This window comes from Engystomops pustulosus, chromosome 7 (assembly GCF_040894005.1).
Source record: "Engystomops pustulosus chromosome 7, aEngPut4.maternal, whole genome shotgun sequence".
In the NCBI taxonomy this organism is placed as follows: domain Eukaryota; kingdom Metazoa; phylum Chordata; class Amphibia; order Anura; family Leptodactylidae; genus Engystomops; species Engystomops pustulosus.
This window is the reverse complement of record NC_092417.1, coordinates 32,888,152-32,909,455: the sequence shown is the minus strand read 5'-3', so window position 1 is coordinate 32,909,455 and position 21,304 is coordinate 32,888,152. Positions and strand designations below refer to the sequence as shown.

General features: G+C 43.9%; 1 protein-coding gene across 2 annotated transcripts in view; it reads right to left on the bottom strand.

Moving 5' to 3' along the window:
- HEATR5A (HEAT repeat containing 5A) overlaps nucleotides 1-16,196 on the bottom strand; it is a 42,909-nt gene extending 26,713 nt beyond the window's left edge. For both annotated transcript variants that reach the window (XM_072115390.1, XM_072115391.1), the window contains exons 1-18: nucleotides 15,964-16,196; nucleotides 12,342-12,553; nucleotides 11,593-11,701; nucleotides 10,715-10,864; nucleotides 10,419-10,581; nucleotides 9,921-10,081; nucleotides 9,393-9,642; nucleotides 8,550-8,705; nucleotides 8,197-8,447; nucleotides 6,288-6,399; nucleotides 5,945-6,097; nucleotides 4,633-4,732; nucleotides 3,605-3,714; nucleotides 2,769-2,932; nucleotides 2,053-2,228; nucleotides 1,874-1,979; nucleotides 385-575; nucleotides 139-298 (exon numbers count right to left, since the gene is read on the bottom strand). In XM_072115390.1, coding sequence (XP_071971491.1) covers nucleotides 139-298; nucleotides 385-575; nucleotides 1,874-1,979; nucleotides 2,053-2,228; nucleotides 2,769-2,932; nucleotides 3,605-3,714; nucleotides 4,633-4,732; nucleotides 5,945-6,097; nucleotides 6,288-6,399; nucleotides 8,197-8,447; nucleotides 8,550-8,705; nucleotides 9,393-9,642; nucleotides 9,921-10,081; nucleotides 10,419-10,581; nucleotides 10,715-10,864; nucleotides 11,593-11,701; nucleotides 12,342-12,553; nucleotides 15,964-16,074 — 2,835 coding nt within the window. In that variant the 5' untranslated portion in view covers nucleotides 16,075-16,196. The remainder of the gene's footprint in view (nucleotides 1-138; nucleotides 299-384; nucleotides 576-1,873; nucleotides 1,980-2,052; nucleotides 2,229-2,768; nucleotides 2,933-3,604; nucleotides 3,715-4,632; nucleotides 4,733-5,944; nucleotides 6,098-6,287; nucleotides 6,400-8,196; nucleotides 8,448-8,549; nucleotides 8,706-9,392; nucleotides 9,643-9,920; nucleotides 10,082-10,418; nucleotides 10,582-10,714; nucleotides 10,865-11,592; nucleotides 11,702-12,341; nucleotides 12,554-15,963) is intronic.
- Between the last annotated feature and the right edge of the window lie 5,108 nt (nucleotides 16,197-21,304).

The following is a 21,304-nucleotide window of genomic DNA, read 5'->3' as shown; positions in this document are numbered from 1 at the left end:
GTAACAAGCGGCTCTATTTATTTAGGAGAACAACAGACACCCATTCTCATGATGCCTGGTGTTCCCACCGATGTCCAGTGGATATGGGATAATGTTTTCTTTACATGACATCTTACCCATAACAGGTTATCTACTCACCTGAACTTCGGGAGACGTGGTGTCTTGAGACAACGAATGCAAGACAGAAACACAAGATGCCAAAAACTGGCTGGAGCGAATTCCTCCAAGGTATCTGTACAAAGAGCCTAAGGCTAAGGAGTGCCCAGTCCTGGCCACCACGTCTCTAGCAACCTTCAGCCTGAAAATAATAAAAACAATCATGTTCTAATGTGAGATTAAAGGACATAAGACTGACATGTTCTCTGATGATGCCAAATCACCTACTTGTCGAAGCTTGCTTGAGCTAGACTGGCAGTGTACGAAGGATCAGATACTACATGGGCCAAACGGGCCATACACTCTACTGCAGCACATCGCAGCCATGGGTTCCTACTCTCCAGTGCTCCAAGAATCAGGGACAGACATGGTCGTCGTGCTTCCTCTGACACTAAACTGATATGGTTGGATGCCAAGTGCTGTAACAAAGCCAGACATAAAGTAAAATATCCATAAATAATGCATATGCACCCAAGTTTTATTTGTCACTTCAGTATGAGAAATGCAATTTTAAAATATGAAAATTGCTAAATTCTATGAATAAATTGTATGTCATTGTAATCATGCTATTATCCTTAAAGAGAACCTGTCATCATAGGTCCTATAGAGCCCTATTAACTAACTGACCCACTTCTTTTAGCTAAAAATTGTTTCCCTTACAGCCACATAATTTAACTTTAACTTTATATTATATTCCCTGGCATCAGAGACGGCTTCTCCTGCCCCTCCCATCTACTCCTCCCCATGTCCCAAGCCTCTTCTCAGCATGTCATGTGACCAGAGCAACATCATCACAGGTCATTTAGCCTCCTAATATTAGCAAACAGTACACCATGCATATATCTGATCACATGAAATCACAGCAGCCTCCATGAACGACTTCTGCTCCTCATCCTTTATGGAGGCTGCTGTGATTTCATGTCATCAGATACATACATGAGGTAGATGTTGCAGATGTAACAGGACTTTAGATGATGTGATCCTGATCACAGGACTTTATCATAGTCTGTCAATCAGAACAAGGAGGCAGGACAGTGCAAGTAAATTTTAATATACATGATCAATTAGTGTGAATGACTCACATCAGGTGAGTTGCATATAAGTTTACAAACTGATTTTTGTAACACTGCAGCCATGGAAAGGATCCATTAGGGGTGCTTTTTGATGTCCAAACCATGAGTGGAGTACGAAAAGAAAAAAAAAAAAAGGGGGGAAAAGCTCTCAATGATGTGTTTTCACCCATTAGGATCCACCCCTGCTTTTGACAATGAAAACTGCATCTGCAAAACTGAACCTGTTAACGCACCCTCAAACATAGTTTTTAATGAAGGGTTAATTTGCATGACAGGTTCTCATTAAGCTTCTGGGATCGCCTTGGCCTGAACGCCATCCCAGAAGTCCAATATAAAATCAGATATGGGAATACCCCTTTAAGTATTCTCTCCTATACTGCTGCTATATTTTTTTTTATAACTTCCGTCTAGGTTTAAATGATTAATGTTTGCAACTTAAAGCCACCAAATAGGGGAAGCTGAAGTGCATACAGAACAAAAAATACAAAAGATATGTGCATTCCACTCAATAATAATTCACATAACATCTATAAGAAAAAAAACCTAGAGCTCTGGCTAGAAAATAAAACTGTTCCACATGTTAAGACTGGACCTTAAAATGGTGTAAAGGACCACAACAAAGGACTCAAAACTTATACACTTACTTTAAGGAAGCAGCACAAAGCAGACAAGGCTGATAATTGGACACTCTGCTGCCGGGTTCCCTTTGCTTGTTTGATGGAGTCCACTAACTGCTCCAATATCTGACTTCTGCAAAAAGTGATATTTTATTATTGCTCAATTCAACAGGATAACAGACTGGTGATGACATTACGAATGTTACCTCTGTGCCTCCGGCATATTAGACAACAAAACACCAAAGAGCGAGGCAGCAGCTTGAATGACTGTAAAGGCTGGGGGCAGAGGGGTAGGAACAGACTCTCCATCAGAGGGCATGTGGTAGATGCCATGGGGGTCGTAGTCCAAACTGCCACCCGGAATTCCATTACTGAGAAGGAACTGAGAATAAAAGTTATAATTAGTGATTGTCAAGAAAAAGAAATGTAGTGTTTTAAATGTCTCTTTACCAAAGAATATATTCAGTCAGAACATAACATAGATACTTTATACAAATCAATGCAAAATGGGTGCTTAGCCCCTTCAAGACCAAGTAGTTTTTTTACTCTTCTCCTTCCACAAGTCGTAACTTTTTTTTAATTTTGCAATTGAAAAAGCTACATGTTGGCTTGTTATATGCAAGACAAATTTTATTTTCTAGTGGCACCATTTAATATTCTGTGACAAGCACTGGGAAGCTGGAAAAAAAATCCAAATTAATGGAATTGGCAAAACAAACACAGCGCCTTCTTTTGACGGGGTTTATTTGTACGGCCTTCAATGTGCAGATGAGATGAAACTGCTATGTTATTCTCTGGATCAATATGATTGCAGTGATACCAAATCTATCTAGTTCAGCAATGTCTCAATATCTTTAAAAAAATAAATTGTAAAACTTTGCATTACAAAAAAAAAATAAAAAATTGGGCCTATATTCATCACCTGCTCTTCTATGGCTCTGTGATCACTCTCCTGGAGCGAGGGTCCCAAGAGTATTAAATCATCCGGATGACAAAGTGAAGGCAGCAAGAACACCGCCCCGCCTGGCGTGTAATCGGGGGAGGACAAATCTGCAACCAATTCCTTTATAATTGCGCAAAGGCTTCCTACAAATATGAAAGGAAAGATTAACTTTAAAGTGAACTTGTCACCAGGATTGTCATTTTCAGCTGCTGACGGGTTCCAGTAGCCTATGGTATGTTGATTTTAAAAATGCCTTTGTCAGGGGGAGCAGTCACAGCAGCCTGGGTCTCAGTCTCCATGCGTTCTTCCTTTTGTCCACTCCATCCCCCTCCCCTGCATGAGTGTGGAGGAGAAGAAGAATGCATGAGGAGACAGAGGTTTCTTCCTCTCCCCCCGGGACTCACCTGCTGGCAGGAAGCCAGGTAATGTGAAATAAAGTTTTATGAAGTAGTGGAAGGATTATTAAAAACAGCATAGCATATGCGATCGCAGTGGTGGCGAACCAATGGCACAGGTGCCAGAGGTGGCACTCGGAGCCCTTACTGTGGGCACCCAGGCCATCACCCCAGAATTAAGTTCACAGTTGTCAATGAACAAGGAGAAATAAATTACTGCTTAAATTGCTGTACTGGCACTTTGCAATAAATAAGTGGCTTTTGGTGGAAGTTTGGGCACTCAGGCACTAAAAGGTTCGCCATCACTGTGCTATCGGAACCTGTAACCAGCTAAAAATTACATTCCTGGTGACATTCCTTTAAACTAGATGAAACTGATACATTTCATGACACTTTTAAGATATATAATACACAGACCACCTTCAAAAGCAGTATTAGGCATCAAAATAAGCAGCTGGTAAAGCCTGTGTCTGTACAACACCGAGCATGACTTCAAAGAATTCCCATAAAGCTTCTGTAGGCTGGGTAACCTAGGGGAGAGGAACAATGGGGAGAAACATGTAAAATATTGCATAAGAGAACAAAACATTTAACCTTATCTTATGTCTGCTATATTACACGGCTTCCACCAGCAGTTTTGACCATAGGAAACTGCTGACAGTGCAAATCTACCATTTTAATTCATGCATTATGAACCAAACATACCTTGAGAATGCTGTAGCTACACTGATGCAGCAACATATCTTGTTTAATCCCTGTGCTAAGTGGTTTTGCTGAAAAAACAATTATACATTTATGATAATGAAGTTCTCTTTCTTCTGTGCTTGGCTCCACGCTTTTCCTCTTACATTAGTTATGCACAGCACCAGAGAATGATGTAATTACTGTGTTGTGCCCGACAGGCAAAAGTAATCAATCCCTGCACCATCCCCCAGCTGCCATATGAGTCATCCAGCTCAGGTTGGCTAGTCCTGTCTGCACAGTTAAGGAAGCTCCATGTTTAATGTGTTTATGTATGGCAGCCAGCAGCACCCTGTTTTCCCAAGGTTCTGAATGTTTTCAGCAAAACCACTCAGATCAAGGATTAAACAAGATATGCTTCTCCATCAGTGTAGCTACAGAAGTCTCAATGTATGTTTGGCTTATAATGCATGAAATCAAATGGTAGATTTGGTAGATCTTGGAAGAAGTAAGGTCTTAAATATACATGAGGGTTTCCTCCGGATCCTCCGGTTTCCTCCCACACTCCAAAACATACTGGTAGGTTGATTCGATTCTGCGTAATCTGTGTGCACTAAATAGATAAAGGAATTATTCCCATCTGCTGTCCGGTGGTGATTAAGAACTTGCAGAATATCCTGCAGATGTATATGTAGCAGGGGCAAGGTCATCTCATGTATTCATTTCTACATCCCTAGTCAGTTTTATAACCCTTACATAATACTTACTGGGAGAGCAAAGCCACAGCAAATGGAAGAGGAGGTAAAAGTCCCTGCAAGACATCTTCTGTCACAAGATCCCCACAGTGTGACATAAAGCTCTGTATAGCTGCAGGGGAAACAGCAATATGGAAAATAAAACATTGACCTTTAGTATTTATCAGAAATGTGATAGTTAAAGTATAACAGAATTGCTTTTAGAGGACAATATGTTCCCAATAGAGGACTATGAAAAGGATCCACTCTCCGCTGCTGTGGGCAATCCCTGATCCAATGCACAATGAGCTCACAATCGATGCAAACTTTAATTTTTATATTTATTTCATTTTCATTAATGTTCATACTAAGGAATCCAATAGAATAGAAGTATAAAATAAGTTATACTCAATACAGCAACCTGCACACTAGAAAATGATTCCTACATATAGGACACTATGTATAATCTTCTCAGCTCCACCTGCTCTAGATTATGCTGCCTACAGATGGGACACTATGTACAATCTACTCACCTCCGCCTGCTCTATAACTTGCTGTCTCCAGATAGGACACATTTACTTACCTGTCCAGTTGCGTCCGCCAATCCGGAATGTTCGACGAGGATTCGGAGCTGCCGCGATTCACTCACAGCGTGCGCCCGATTTCTTGAAAGTGTCCCTTCCCCGTTGAGGTCCGCAGGAGTTCACCATCTTCTTCCTGGTGTATGTGAGTGCTGATCTTGCGACACAATTTAAATTTTAAATTTCGCAGTTTGTCCAAATCAGTCGGGTTGCCCGGTGACCAACGCCCCCGATGCGCCACAATCCGAACGCATGCGCCAAAACCTCTGTGCAATTCAGGGCAAATCGGAAATATTCGGGAAAGCCGACGGAAATGCGTCCGACGGACCCTAAGTAAATGTGCCCCAGTATGTATTATCTGCTCAGCTTCTCCTGCTCTATTTCATGCTGCCTGCAGATAGGACACTATGTACAATCTACTCTGCTCCTACTGATCCATAACATGCTTCCTACACAAAGGACACTATGTACAATCTGCTCAGCTCCTCCTGCTCTCTAACATGCTGCCTGAAGACAAAACACGTAAGTGTGTGTGTGGCAGATTGGCGCAGTTTGTGGCATACGGTGATCAATGGATCCTATTTACACCCTCCCACCTTCAGAAAAAGATTTGTATCTATTAACATGCTTGTGTTCCACTCCAGTTTTGGATTATGACAAATAATGACCAAAACACTTCTATCTAAATGGGGTCTATGAACTTAATACTGTTTGGGTGATCACTACTGAGTGAAATATAAAAGTAAAACCATTCACATACTTACCACTCATAGCACCAGCACGGCCTTCCAGAGTTACTTGCCAGGTGAAAGAATCCCCTCTGCTGCGCTCCATGTCCAGGTCCTTAAGGTTTTGTGGGAAGACACTCCGCCAGAGAAGCAAAAGTCGTCCTAAATGAGGCCGGACCATTGCAGGACCTGTAGAGTTGGGGGATATTAAGGTGCTATCAAATATTTACGAACACAACAGAAGGACGACTGCGCTGCCTAAGCAAAAGTAGCCAAAACTTGCCAACCAGTAGTAACCCCGTCGCCATGACACATAAGTAGCTGCTATCCTCGTGTCTTATACATTAAATACTTGGGTTTTACACCAAAAGCCCCTTACCCATCGTCATTAGGGAGGAGATCAGGATCCATCCTGCCTGTACCCTTGGCAGAGAAAGGCGGCTGTTTTGGTTTGCAGAACACAGGAGGTCTTCAGCTAAGCTCATTATTACCTGAAACAATGTTGATACTGCTAAAGATCATATTCAGGCACCAGAGATACCATAAATTACACTATACATGCTATAGACTAGACCATATTTTAAAGGGAACCTGTCACCAGAGACCTCATTTTTCAATAAAGATAGATTGTAAAATCCCATGACACCAGCAGTAATTGTGTGTTATAACTTACCTTGCTCCTTGACAAAATCCTGGGGTAGTCACAGGGGCTGGACTTTGGTTTGGATGCATTTAAAAAAACAACATGTGGCTTGTCTGTGTTACTCACTCCTCAGAGCTTGGTCCCCACCTTTGTGCTCCTGTACAGCTCCACCTCCTGCTGGTTCTCAGAGGTCACAGCCTGCTGAGCCTGACATCAGTGGGGGAGGGACAGAGCTGTACAGGAGCACAAACATGGAGACAGCCTGCAGCACAAACAGGTCACATGTTGTTTTTTGAAATGCATCCAAACCAAAGTCCAGCCCTTGTGACTACCCCAGGATTTTGTCAGGGAGCAAGGTAAGTTAGAACACACAATTAGATTGTAATGCAAATGCTTAGAAAAGGCAGAAAGGCAGATTTGCACTGCAGGTGTCATGGGCTTTTACAATCTGTCTTTAGTGAAAAATGAGGTCCCTGGTGACAGGTTCCCTTTAAAGGGGTTGTCCGAAATAAAAAAAAAAAAATTATGAAATTCATTAAAATGGAAATAAAATACAACCCGGTGCTTATGGGTATCTGCTGATCTTGTGTCACCCATCCAACAATGTATGCATGTATGTAACAATGCGTATGTACAGCATTGGTCACCAAGACCAGTGAGTGGCTCCCACAACTAGATGTGCATGGACAGCACAGCAATGCGACAGCACAGCAATGTGGCAATGCAGCTTAGGCAATATAGACTGTCATGAGCACCAAAAATCTGGTTTTGGATTAGAGGCTGATTTTACCGGGAGCAATGCATTAGGACAGTCTGTGCTGAAGCTTAAAAAGTTAGTAATTTTTCCACAAAGAAACCCATTAAAGTGTCCAATTAGAATTCTATGGAGTTGCGAGGAGGCTACAGCAGCAACGTGTTTACCGCCCAGTTTAAAAGGAAATCTACCATTTGTCTTTATGCACTGTGAATCAAATATACCTTGAAAATCTGTAGCTACACCGATGCAGAAACATTTCTTGTTTAATCCCTGATCCGAATGGTTGTGCTCAAAACACAATTATAAAATTCAGGACCTCGAAAAAGCCGAGTTGCATGCACATTTCACCGAGCTTCCTGCACTCTCCAGACAAGACTAATCAACCTGAGCTGGATGACTCATACACAGCAGCTCGGCTTATGCTGGGCAGGACAAGGGTGGAACAGTGCATAATTAGGGTGAGGAGAAGCGCTGAGGCAGCCAGAAGAGTGACAGGATAATTGTTTTTTCAGCAAACCACTCAGCTCAGTGATTTAACAAGATGTGTTTCTGCATCGGTGTAGCTACAGCATTCTCAAGTTATGTTTGGCTCATAATGTATAAAAGATTTTCTTTAACTATTGTAGCGACTTTTTATCAGCAGTGTTACCCAATATAGTTACAGGTGACAAACAGTCATTAGGAGCGAACTAAAGACTCTCTCTTGTGTGTAACCCAGGGGTCTGCCTGTATTTAGAAAAATACTATTATGACAAGGCTGGATGGTCTAAATGAATGGACTACAGTCTTGACTACAAGAAGGTTTTTAGTAAAGAAAATACAATCACTAAGCCTCTCTATGGGTGATGCTTTAGATGGCAGTCTATGTTTCGGGGGGGCAACACATACCTTTCCTTTTCCCTGCGGCACACCGAGTGGACACAGTCTTATGGCGCTGAGCAGGGCAGCTGCGGCTAGGCTGTACCCACTGACTGCCTCCGGGGAGGATTTCAGGGCTACCAGGCGCTCTGTACAACGGTCTAAAAGAGGGGCTGCTAGCGAAGGCAGAGAGACAACCACACAACGAAGGCACCAAGCTGAAGCCAAGCGGGCACTAAGGCTAGGGTGGAGAACTACAGAGATCACAGTGTCCAGGACCCCTAAAAGACAGAGGGGAAGCAGCAGTGAAGAAATATTATGTTAGTCAAGTAGTTGCATCCACAAATAAACATGCCTCATACTGGCTGACATGAAATGATTACCGGAGCTGGAGTCACGCAGCAAAGAAGCAGCCGTGGTACCCAGTCCTAAGACAAGATCCCCAAGCTCTTGCAGGGCACAGACCACTGCATGCTGACTGGCAGAGATATCAGTAGTACAGAACCGGGTCTCCATGTTACGGTCACTTAGCACAGCATCTAATGAGAAAGAAGACAGGTAAGGCACGGGGACTGTGGTCCAAGTTAAAAATATCACTAAGGGCTCATTCCAACAGCTGTTTGCTCGCCTCGACCTTATCTGGCGCTTAGCGAGATGAGGGGTAGTGAGAGCTCCTCACCCAACTCCTCTTCACTGTAACACCAACGGCTGCCCAGCTAAGTCACTGTGTGCTCACCACACCATGGCCGGGTGCCTTAAACCTCAATGGGTTCACACAGCTAATTGTGTGGCTGGATCACGGGCCCCCATATGGTTGATCCTTTGTTTACGAGAAGCTAGGCCTTGACAACAAAAGAGGTCTGGAGGCAGGTTACTCCAATCTATATTGAAAACACATGAACACTCATTTGTATGCATCCAAATGTTGAGATAGGGGAGTGTCAGCTGAATACATATTAATATACATGTGAAATTTCTATGTATTTGGCAGAGGTTCACCCTCCTCCTGTTCCTTTCCTCACTGCCAGGTGGCTGCTGACAAAGAACAAGTGATGTCCCAGTCATTGAGGCCATCAGCTGGCCTGAAGAAGGTTACATGATATGCCCCCTTCATGGGGTGTAACTGGATTACTGGGTTACAGATATATTTTACAAATACTAATCTGTGCAATAATACAGAAAGTCAGAACATGAAAAGAGGCGAATGTCAGCGGGTGACCACATACCCACAGATCTCATAAGCTTCTTGATGACTTCACATATCTCTCGGGCAGCCTCTACCTGGGCCTTCTCTCCCAGGAGCTCCCCTAAAGTGGCCCTGAGAATGTAGGAGATGCAGCGTCTCGCACAGGCAGCCTCTACTGGAGTCTGAGTTGCTTTTTGATGGGACACAATATCCAACAGATGAGTCAAGAGCACTGGGATATTTCGGGAGAGCCAGTGACCTCCTAGAGTGCTGATGAATATAATGTATGCCTAAGGACAAAGGGTTTAAAAAAACTTATTTATAATATATATTATATCAATACATCAATAGTTACGTGGTGGAGGGGGATGATACCTTTTAAGCACTGTGTAAGCATCGGTCAAAGAGTCAGAAGCAGTTGGCTCTGTGTCCCTGTATAAGCTAGACGCTAAATCTACAGAAGTGACTTCCATTGTTTTGGGAGCCATGGCTGCATTGACAGTACCAACACTTGATGACAGCTAAATTTTATTCCACCTGCTAAATGTAAATTAGTCCCTATATTTACCTGAGTTGCTCCCAGCCTCACATGGCGAGTGGTACTGCTATTTCCTCCCAGCATGTCTCCACCACCTCGCAGAAACCCAGAATTCCCACGCAAGAATCCGGTAGACAGTAGACCAAGAGCATCTTCCAGTGATAGCCTACGCATGCTGTGCCTTGAGGGGGCTATCAAAATAGAAAAAAATAATTACTGCATATAGAAAATCTGTTTTACTGTACAACTCGTATATCCTAACTATATGGATAATCATGCAAAGTCTCTTCCCAGCCACTGACAGTGCACTGCATATTCATAGACACAGACATGAGATAAGTGTTGTGGGAAAATGAAGATTAAAAGTTACATAATGATCAGAAACAGAGCGATTTCTCATGTACATACAAGTGACTTTGGATTCCTGAAAAGTTTGTTTGAAGGTTTGCAACTTTAAAACCGGGTGCTAACTTTGAGAACGTATTATTCTTTTATGGTGAACCTCCTCAACAAATACGTATAACTTACAAGTTCCATGTACTGCCCTTGCTAGAACCTTTCCCAGGAGCCGAGATACTCCAAGACGTACATCATAGTTGCTTCCTTCAAAAGCCTTGAAGCAGAGAGACACTAAGCTTTCCAGGTCAGATCCGGACATAAAAGATGCTTCATTTTGAAGAGCCAGTAAACACTGCAGGAATAAAAATGAAAAGGAATCAGAACATTATGAAGACACCTCCATGAGGAAGCCCGAACCAAACATTGTCAACGCAAAAAAACCCTAATGTTTATCAATAGATCAAGTCAAAAGCAGCGATCCTCACCTGTGCAGTTGCGTAGCGAACAGACATGGATCGTTCCGTCAGACATGAGCGCGCTGCCTTGTATATGTCTCGATGGCAGGACGAGGCAGAGGATCCAAGTCCAGCAACAATTCTTTCTAGACTCAGCATGATCTCAGTGCGTCCCTGAGACTGCATAAAGGGGGTTCAAGAAACAAAAATATAAAAGTTAAAAAAATTCTAGCTAGTAGAGGGTGGGAAAGATCCTTCCATTGTCTTAATAAAGGAACCGTGTCTATACATGATGGAGAATCATTTAATGACTGGCCGACTGTGTGTGTCTGTGTCAGTAAGGGTAGATGATGTAGTTTGGAAAAGGGTGCACCATTTTTTTTGTGCACTTTGTTCATGCTGCAGAATTGTGGCACATCAGTAATAAAATTGTGGTGCACGTCCCAAACTCCGACTAAGCAGTAACAGCCCCTTTAGGTGCACATTTTTCTGTCTTGCAGTTTTGCATGTTGTTTCAAGTGCAAAAATCAGACAGAAAATTGGTGTAAACACTTTAATAAATGTGGGCCAGAGTACTACCCATACACCAGCTGGGGCATTCTCTTATCTGTATTATGAATGTAAAGGAATCTAGATAGGACATTAATAAAACAAAGGTATAGTTGCCACCATTTTTGCAATCTTCAATGTCGAGTAGGTTGTGTAATGACGCAGTCAGATACAGTCAGCACTAATGGGACAGCGGCAGAGCATGTAAGACAAGCCAAACGACAAAGGTCAATCCGTATGACTCGACTAGAAGATGTATAACAGAACTCTGCTATACGTGCACTGATAATAATGAACGATTTCTAGAGGCATCAGCAACTGGTGGGTTGAGGCCTCAGCTTGAAACATCTACAACTTACCTCTGCACTACGCAGAACTTTCAGTAGGTTGGTGACGGTGTCATTAAATGTGCTTCCCAGAAGGCGGCCTAGCTTTAGGTAAAGAGCCCCAAGACACGCTACAGCAGCACTGCAGAGAGAAAATGGAAAGTCATTGCTAGATTAAAGTTTGGTGTATCCACAAGGAAAATTGTTCTGACATTCTCACCTAGCACATGAGCTTGGTCCAGTTAATGCTTCAGGACGAACTCTCTCGTGATTACGGGTGATGTCACACATGGCATTTTTCGGCCGTTATTAGTGTGTTTTCAGATTGTAAAAAACGCATTCGTTTATAAGTGCGCAAATTCAGAAAACCGGACAAAAACGCATGCGTTTTTAAAAACGAATGCGTTTTTTAACGCATGCGGTTTTTACGATCGGAAAACAAACTAACTAAAAAACGGACCAAAAACGCCATGTGTGACATCACCCTAACCGGACGTAGGTCGCGTACACCCGTTGCGTTTTACAACAGCTGAGGAGAGGTGATTTGCCCAATTACATTATCGCTTACATTTGCGTTTACAAAACACATCATAAACACGATGTTAACACCTATGTTAACCATAGGTTAACGTTAACACATGCATTAACGAATGTAAACAGTAATGTAATAAGGCAAATCATCTCTCCTTAGCGGTTTCAAAAATGCAAAGAAAAAGCAACCAAAACACAGCGTGTGTATGCGCCCTCAGAGACCTTCATAGAGATATTTAGAAGTTACGTACAGCTTGTTAGGGAGGCAGCTGGGGGAGTCATCTTTGCTGCGGATCACTTCATTACATCTATCAATCGTCTCATACACCGAAAATGTGTCTCCTGCGCTGTATACAACTGCAAGATTGTGAGCAAGCAGCTGCCGGACTGGAGGACCAGGAGATCCCATCATTATCAGAGTCAATTGTTCCACCAACTGTTTCTGATTCTGTTTTACTTCGGCCTGAAAACAAGAAAACTTTGATAAGTAAATGTAGAAAACCAAGTTTATATTCAGCAGCAAAAGTCTCAGTATATTCATTGAACATATCCTTAGGGTTCCAGTGAGCATGCTCAGTTACCACAGCTTACATTCTGCCCACCTCGGTTGATAATCTGGGGACCTAAGGCCGTGGTCACACGTACCGCTAGACGTCCGTTCATAGCGCGACGCTAGCGCACAGGGGGAGGTCCTCGGCCCGAACGCACATGCGTTTCCAGAGAAACGCATGCGATCGGCTAAACAATCGCATGCGTTTCCCTGGAAACGCATGTGCGTTGGGGCGAGGACCTCCCCCTGTGCGCTAGCGTCGCGCTATGAACGGACGTCTAGCGGTACGTGTGACCGCGGCCTAAGCGATACAGTCCCCTTTACATCCGGTTTCACTAAAACTACTAATCACCTGTCCTATGATAAGTTATTAGTAGATCAGTGGTTGGGGTGAAAGTGCTCAATTTCGTATAGGGTACTTTAAGGGTCACTCAAACCCTTTACATTTCATCCACCTGCAAAACTTACAATCTGAAAATGAGATTGATCTTTGTTGTATTTAGTATTTATGCAGAGAATGATAACTTTTTTCATGTATTGTCCCCTGCAAAAAAAAATCTACCTCATGTGAAACAGCTTCAGGCCACGTTCACGCATTACAGTGTTTACGTTGGGTTAATAGTGCATTTCCATCCATTAATGCTATGTAAACACAATGGGGCACATTTACTTACCCGGTCCTGTCGCGATCCCCAATCCGGATGGTTCAACGAAGATGAATTCCAGCGCAATTCACCAATATCGTGCGCCCGAGTTCCTGCATGCGTCGCTTCCCCCGCTCTGGTCCTCTGGAGTTAACCTTCTTCTTCCCGATGTATGCGAGTGCATGGCTTGCGACACAATTTACAATGTTAAATCCTGCGCGTTGTCCGAATCCGATGGATCGTCCGACAGCCCGCCCCCCCGATTTGTGTCACGTGAAAGCCGGTGCCAATCGCGTGCGCCAAAAACCGGTTAAATGCGGCGCTAATCGGAAATCGTCGGGAAACCCGACACAGTCGCAGCAGCACTAGAAAATTCTCTGTTTATAAGTCCGGTGTGGTTCACCCAAAGCCTTTTTAACACAATCTGGATTTGGTCTATAAATTGCATTCATGTAAACTAAAATGAGGTGTGGGTGAAAAATACAGATGAAGCACATTACAGTTTATCCTTAAAGGGAACCCATCACCAGGTTTTACCCCACTAAACTACTAGCCCCCTCAGGTCGGGTATGAAATGTCCTTTCTAGAAATCCCTCTTTTGTGAAATCTGATCTGTTGAGCTATAAAATAAACTCTCTCAGGCCGGCGCCACACGTAGCGCTTTGTCTGCGCTTGCAAATGCAGACAAAGTCGCGCCCACCGGGACGGGCCTCGGCCCGATCGCATCGGCCTTTCTATGGATGCCGATGCGATCGGGCCGAGGCCCGCCCCGGTGGGCGCGACTCTGTCTGCGTTTGCAAGCGCAGAGAAAGCGCCACGTGTGGCGCCGGCCTCAGGCAAATATGACTTTTCTCACCTCATTTTCACATGGGATGAGTCAAGTTTAGGGTGATGTCAGATGTGCCGTCTTGGCTGCGTTTGCAAACGCAAACAAAGCCGCACCCACCGGGAAACGCCTGCAATCGGGAACGAGCCGCCGGTGTTGTGCATTAAATTAACGCAAAACACCAGCGGCTCCTTCCCGATTGCAGGTGTTTCCATAGAAACACCGATGTGATCAGGCCACGGCACGTCCCGGTGGGTGTGGCTTGGTCTGCGTTTGTAAACGCAGCCAAGACGGCATGTCTGACATCACCCTTAGTGGTTACAAGGGTATTGTCACTTCCAAGGCCCCTATCTTTGGTTCTATAGCACTTAGAAACATATGTTTTGTATGCTTTTGTGTAAGAATCTCATCTTTCATTGCACATCGTTGTTCCATGAGCTACAAAACTGGACATACAAGCAGGTAGAAATAGGCGGGAACTGGATGTTTATCTGCAGCTTGCCTTTCCAGCCATGACTTTAACTTGCTGTATCTCTGCTTCCAGAAAGCCATAAGCCTGAAGTGACCTACTGAAAAATGAGATCCTTTTCTTTAACATGACACAAAAGGCATTTTTCTATGTATTATAAAACCAAAGACAGGGGCTACGGAAGTGACAATACCCCTGTAACCACTAGACCATTTGAAAATGGGATGAGGCAAGTCCTGTGTGCTACACTTTGGGGGAGATGTTTTTATAGGTCTATAAGAGAGGCAACTCTAGAAAGAACATTTCACACCCTAAATGAAGGCGATAGTAGTTTATTTGGGTAAAACCTGACAGGTCCTCTTTAAAGTTTTCAGTCCTGGTTTTAAATTAGTGAAATACTGAACAGAATCGAACAAGAATTGAGGATGGCTCTGTGAAACAGGCGCTGTGTGTTAACGTGAAATAGGGGCTGTATGTTAACGTGAAATAGGGGCTGTATGTTAACGTGAAATAGGGGCTGTATGTTAACGTGAAATAGGGGCTGTATGTTGGCCATATTTCCCAATCACAACATTGTACAGAGAACAGTCTTTTATGCTGTTAGGAGTTTCTACCAAGATCCCAAGGGACTATGGTCTGTACTAAAAGCATGCTTCCAGAACTAAACAGCGGTCCTAAGCGGAGGTAGAGACTTTTTACATCGTAGGTGATTAGGTCCTGGGAAAGATTTCATTCCAGGAAGTCTCATTGATTGTAAGTTGCAGGACCCTCATTCCTATAATTTCATTTTAGCATGTGATTATTCTGTAATGTCTTATTTTGACTATACAAGTCCCTCATGATCTGTAATGCGCTGCAGAATGATGACGCTATATATTTCTTATTACTTCTTATTATATGGTGTATATATTGTATGAATATACACCCATATAATAGTCAGCCAAAACCTAGTTTCATTTCATTGTGTGTCTAATGCCCTAATCTAATCAGATCATAGACCCTTATTGCCTGTCAGATGATTACACCTGTGACGGATGGCTGAAGGCTTGAAGTTACTCCAGATTACACCTGCCATAAACATATATGACCACATAGGATTCATTTTTAACTTTTTCCAATATTGTTAGGTATCCATGACCTGGGATACAAGTGGCTGTTGGCACTGACTCTGGGGTAAGACAATGAGGGGTGTAGCTGAGTGGCAGCACTACACCCAGGGTATATGGCCATAGTGGGCACCACCCCATGGTACAGACAGCAGGTGCAGGATCTCTTCCCTACTAGGACAATGACATCCCGTGCTATGACCCATCCAGCGCCCCGTACTGCCAACCCCTTCACCGGTTTCTGTCTTTGCCCACACGACCCCGCCCCCTTCGGTTACCCGGGGTGTAACGGGTAGGCTCATCCTCAGATACCGGAGCCATTCCAGGATACGTAACCCCCGCTGTGGTTCCTCCAGCCCGGCCACATCCAGCGGCACAAGCTGCTCCATTCCCGCTCTGGTCTCCGGGGAACTTCTCACATCGGTGCTCTGCGCATAGGTCTGCCGGGCATCCCAGTCTTGCTATCGGCAATCGGCTCCCAAACCTGTCATTCTAAAGGCTCGGCCATCGACTAGTTGAGCTGCGGAGCGCCGATGCAATCGATTTCAATACAGTACTGTATTTGGCAGGACAGCGGATGACTCCAATTACATTATAGATAATATATCTATATAACTTATATTTATTAGTTTAATCATGTGGATGCTGCAGGGATTAGTTATAACTCCTTAAAGGGTAGCTGTAACCAGATGTTAACCTATTGTACTACTAGCTCGCCTGAAATGTCCTTTCTAGGAATCACTGTTTTATATGAAATCTAAGGCCCCTTCCACACTTGCGTTGCAGATCACGTCAGAGTCTGATCAGGGTGCGATCAGGGTTTGGTCAGTGAAAAAACGCACATTTTTCATCAGAGTTCAATCAGTTTTCAGTCAGAGTTTGTTCAGTGTCTCAGTTTTTCATGCGCGTTTTCAATGCAATTTTAATGCGTTTTTCACAAGCAGATAATGCGCGTGAAAGGACTGCGCTCTATCTTTTCTATGGCAATTGATGCGTGAAAAACGCATTGCACTTGCAAGTGTCTCAGAGTGCAATGCGTTTTTGATGCGTCTCCATAGACTTGTATGGTGCGTTTTTCACGCGTGTGACTTGCAAAAGTAGAGCATGTCGAGAATTAAACGCACGTTAAAAAAATGCAAGTGTGAAAAAGTTCATTGATTACAATGGGTCAGAGTGCAATGCAAGTTCTGCGCGTCAAAAGCACGCGCGTGAAAAACGCAAGTGTGGAAGGGGCCTAACTCTTTTAGCTATAAAAAGTCACTAGAAAATGAGAATAGAAGAGTCATATTTGCCAGAGACAAGTCAAGTTTAGAGGCTGCAGGTGGAGTGTTTAGTTATGTTATAGTATCTGTGCAACACGTTTTATTGAATTACTATTTTATGCACTTAAAGAGAACCTGTCACCACCTTTTTCACAAAAACATGTAATGACAAGTTGCCAAAGAGCCCTTTTAGAGCCATTTTACCATCATTTGGCCAGCTGGATGATTTCCAGCGCCTGCGCACTCCTCTTCAGTTTCCTGTCATGCGCAGTGTGCTCTCATTGCGCATGGGCGGCTTCAATGCTAGCATTGTTAAGGGATATATAATGAGATCAGAAAGAAATTCCACTGATAAGCAGCTGCTGAAAAAATAAAAAGAGAAAGGAGAGAATGGAACACAATATATTACAGGACATCCAACTTTGTGCTCCATACACCGGGCCTGTTAGTGATGAGTCCGTCACGAAAAAGCAATGAGAGCCGGCACTAAGTGAACAATGGGAGCTGTCTCCCAGTGATTTGGGAGTGAGCCTATGGCTCTCTTAACCCCACCCTCTTTGTGGCGAACCCTGCCCCTAAATGGTAATCCACAGCACTTTTTTATGTTAAAAAGTCCATGGAAGGGGTTTATTGCTTGAATGTAGACTCCCTACAATGCATTGAATAGGGATCCGTTCAGGAGCCAGAAGAGCTGGCCCCAAAGCCTAATGATCCAGTTCACTATAAAGAGCCGGACCTCCCATCTCTAGTGCCTGTGCTGTAAGAGCTCGCCTCCCCCTTCATCATAATCTGAAAGAGGAGGAAGAGAAGTGCAACAACCACTCACCGGGGCCTGAACTTGGTGAGGGGCACCTGGATTTCGTGGTAACTGAGTGGCTGGCTTTCAGCAGTCATGTTACAGGCTGCTTGGTCCAGTTGAACAGGCCTCATCTACACCTGTTAGGGCCAGCGAGGGGATGCTAGAAGAGAGTGGAATCTAATGAAAGGTTTCCCCTGGGATACCCTCAGTGTACGTGTAGTTCAGAGATCCCCCTCGAAGATGGTGAAGTGGAGGCCCATGATGTTAGAAGCAGCACTCAGGGATCACACATGGCAACAGGGATGATGAACTCAGTCTCTTTACTCTACAGACTTCCAACGCAGCAGAGATTGAGGTAAAAGGTCCTTCTGGCAGCTTTCCACAAGGTAGCTGTGGTTGGTTCACAGCCTTGGTGCTATAGCTTGGGGTTGGAGAATATCTTAGGATGCTTTGGCAGCAATTTGGTGCAGGCTCTGTGAAGGGGGAGCACACAGAGCCACAAGTCTGGGGCAGCTGAAGGCTGCCTGTCTCTTAATCCCCACTGATGCTGAATGATTGCAGAACCTCCAGAACCCCTAGTCTTGCAATGATCTTCCCTTTTTATAAACTTTTGCAAGAGCTCATTGCGAGGTATGTTGGGCTAACCAACCAATCAGTGGTCTCAGTTACAGGAAAGAATAACAGAATAATACAGTTGAGCATAAACATTAGAAACATTAACCTTTCTTTCACAGGCAGGTCACACTTCAGCTGCACTACCACAGAAACTCACTAGGTGGTAGCAGGTAGAAAAAGAAAAGTACCCATTGGCAATACATAAAATTACCTGACTAATTAGCGTACAGAGCTGTGAACTCTCTGCTAACTAAACAGGGAGTCTACTGGATTAGTTTGTAGCATCCCATCCTGCAGGCCATTACAAACCCTCTTAGTAATTAAACAATCCTTCCACGGCTTGGATATGGACTTGTTAGTGGGAACTGGACCTGGTAGGCATATGCACAGCCTCCAGTAGGTCCGGGTATGCTGAAAAGCCTGGAGAAGTGTAAGGCTATATTCACACTGCCGTTGCCCGCCGTACCGTACCCTAGTGGGCAACGGCAGTGCACGGGGAGAGGAGGAGGAGGTGAGCGCAGCTCACCCCCGCCCCTCTCCATAGGAAGTTATGGCGCACGGCGCCATACTACGGAGAACGATAGGACATGTCCTATCTTTTTCTGGGGTACGGAGCGGTACAGTGCCGCACACGTGCGCCCATTGCCGTCTATGGGGGACGTTTATCGGCCGTATATACGCCCCCCATACGGCAGTGTGAATGTAGCCTTAGACTTACTTACATGGAAATACTGCACTGATATTCTAAGAAGGGTGGCTGGGTGTAATAACAACCTCATTGCAGGTACATAGGGAACTCAGAGACCACATTTACAAATATAGCTATGTAGGTAAAGGTCAGTGTGAGTAAGCCAACCTACCATGAGAGGGTGGCTTGATCCAGTTTTCCCCTTGATGCATAAATGCCAGAAGATTTTCCCTCGGGCACGTTACCTAAATGTCTCATGGTAAATATAAGTTCTAGTTCTAAGAGGGGCTGCAAAGGCTAGCAGAAAGATAAGAAGTGCAAAATAAGATATGATAAACAGTATCCTAAGACATTGGCTAAAATAGGCACAATAGGTACATTATTGAACATTACATAACGTTAATGTGAGTAGTGCATTTTCCCTTGTAGCAGTAAAAGTATCTGACTAAAGTCTATCAGAGAGCTTGGTATCGGTAGAGTCCATTCTCTGGGCACAGTCCAATGGGGCCACCTGGAATATCAGGATGGCAAACGGGCAATGAATAGTCCTGTTTGAAGAAGGGCAAAGTTATTGCATAGTAAGTAGACATCCTCTGCTTTCAGCAGAGAGGGGAGCTATTAGCACAACTAGAGAAAGTTTAAAAGGTTTCTTGACTTATTAACTTGGGAAAAAGCATGTATGTGTGTATGTCTGAATGCAGCCTAATGCTTTATGCACATGACCATGTGCAGAGGCGATGAACTAGCCGCATAAACTGCAGCTACCTCGTGACCCCCATAGCCTATTGTGCATGGTCACGGTGTGGTCAGACCATCGGCTATTTTTAGCGGAGTGTGGGGGCTGAAACATGGGTCCCAAGGCCGCTTTAAACACATAATTCCTGATTCCTGTGCATGATGCCTAAAATGACTAGCTTTAGTAGACATTTGGCTAATGTGTATGGCTCCCTTTATTTAAAAAAAAAAAAGGTGTAGGTGGGATTTTTTGGGAAATATTGGGCCTAGTTTGAACCCAGTCTTAGAACATGCTTATCTCAGTCACCATGGGCTCCTCCACTAAGCTCAGGGGTGCTGCATTCAGTCCTATTTTGGTAGTTTTCAAACAATGGGCATTTATTCTGTATGTAATGTTTTGTTGTGTGACTTACGTGGCTGACACCAGATACTTTTAGTCCAGCTCGTCTTTTTTTAAATAGCTTTCTTGCTAGTTTTCTTACAAGTGTTTCTTAGAACATAGTTAATATTACTCAATGGGGCAAAGTCTCTGATTTATTGATGTGAAATGATACAGCATATTGCTACATGTGACCTGTGACTACATAAAGTAAAGATACACACCTTCATAGACCGTCTGACTCATTCACCTATCAGTGCAGAAGAGTCCGTCATAGGAAACAATAAGAATGCTGACAACTCAGAGTAGCAATTTATAGATATATGATAGAAGGTCACGTCAGGTCACATGACGTCCTATAATAATAATTAATGATAATTCCTTTATTTATATAGCACACACAGATTATGCAGCGCTGCACAGAACTTTCCAAATCAGTCCCTGCCCCCAATGGCGCTCACAATCTAATCAACCTAACAGTATGTTTTGGAGTGTGGGAGGAAACCAGAGGACCTGGAGGAAACCCACGCAAACACGAAGAGAACGTACAAACTCTTTGCAGATGTTGACCTGGATGGGACTTGAACAGCTAAACCGACGATTTGCTAATTGCAACAGTTCTAGATTCTCTAACCTCTAATGATGAGCTATTTTCGGGGGAAGGGGGGGGGGTATGTTTCACATAAGTGGGTGACCATGGTCACAATTGAATATCTAAAGTAACTTTTTTGCATGGAAAACTCATCTCTATACTTCTGGTTATAGATTCAACTACCGTGTACAATATATAACACTAAAAAGAGCACAATATATCCACTACAACCAGCAGAGGGCGTCCCATAACCTAATATTACTACCGTACTTTATATCATGTATTTGCAGTTAGAAAGTCTATTTAAATATACAGAGGAGATTGTTTTCCAGTGTGCCCCTCGCGCTTACCGTGCGCGCGGCTACATAGGAAGTGAATGAGAGCCGCGCGCACGGTAAGCGCCGAGCGCGTACCTGCCTGCGCCGGCTATAAAGTTTAAAAAGTGTTTTAAACCGCGATACCGCGGTTTAAAACACTAACTAAAATAGGCTCCGGCACCAGCTCACCCTGAGCTGGTGCCCGGTATTGCCATCGGAAACCTGCCACTTC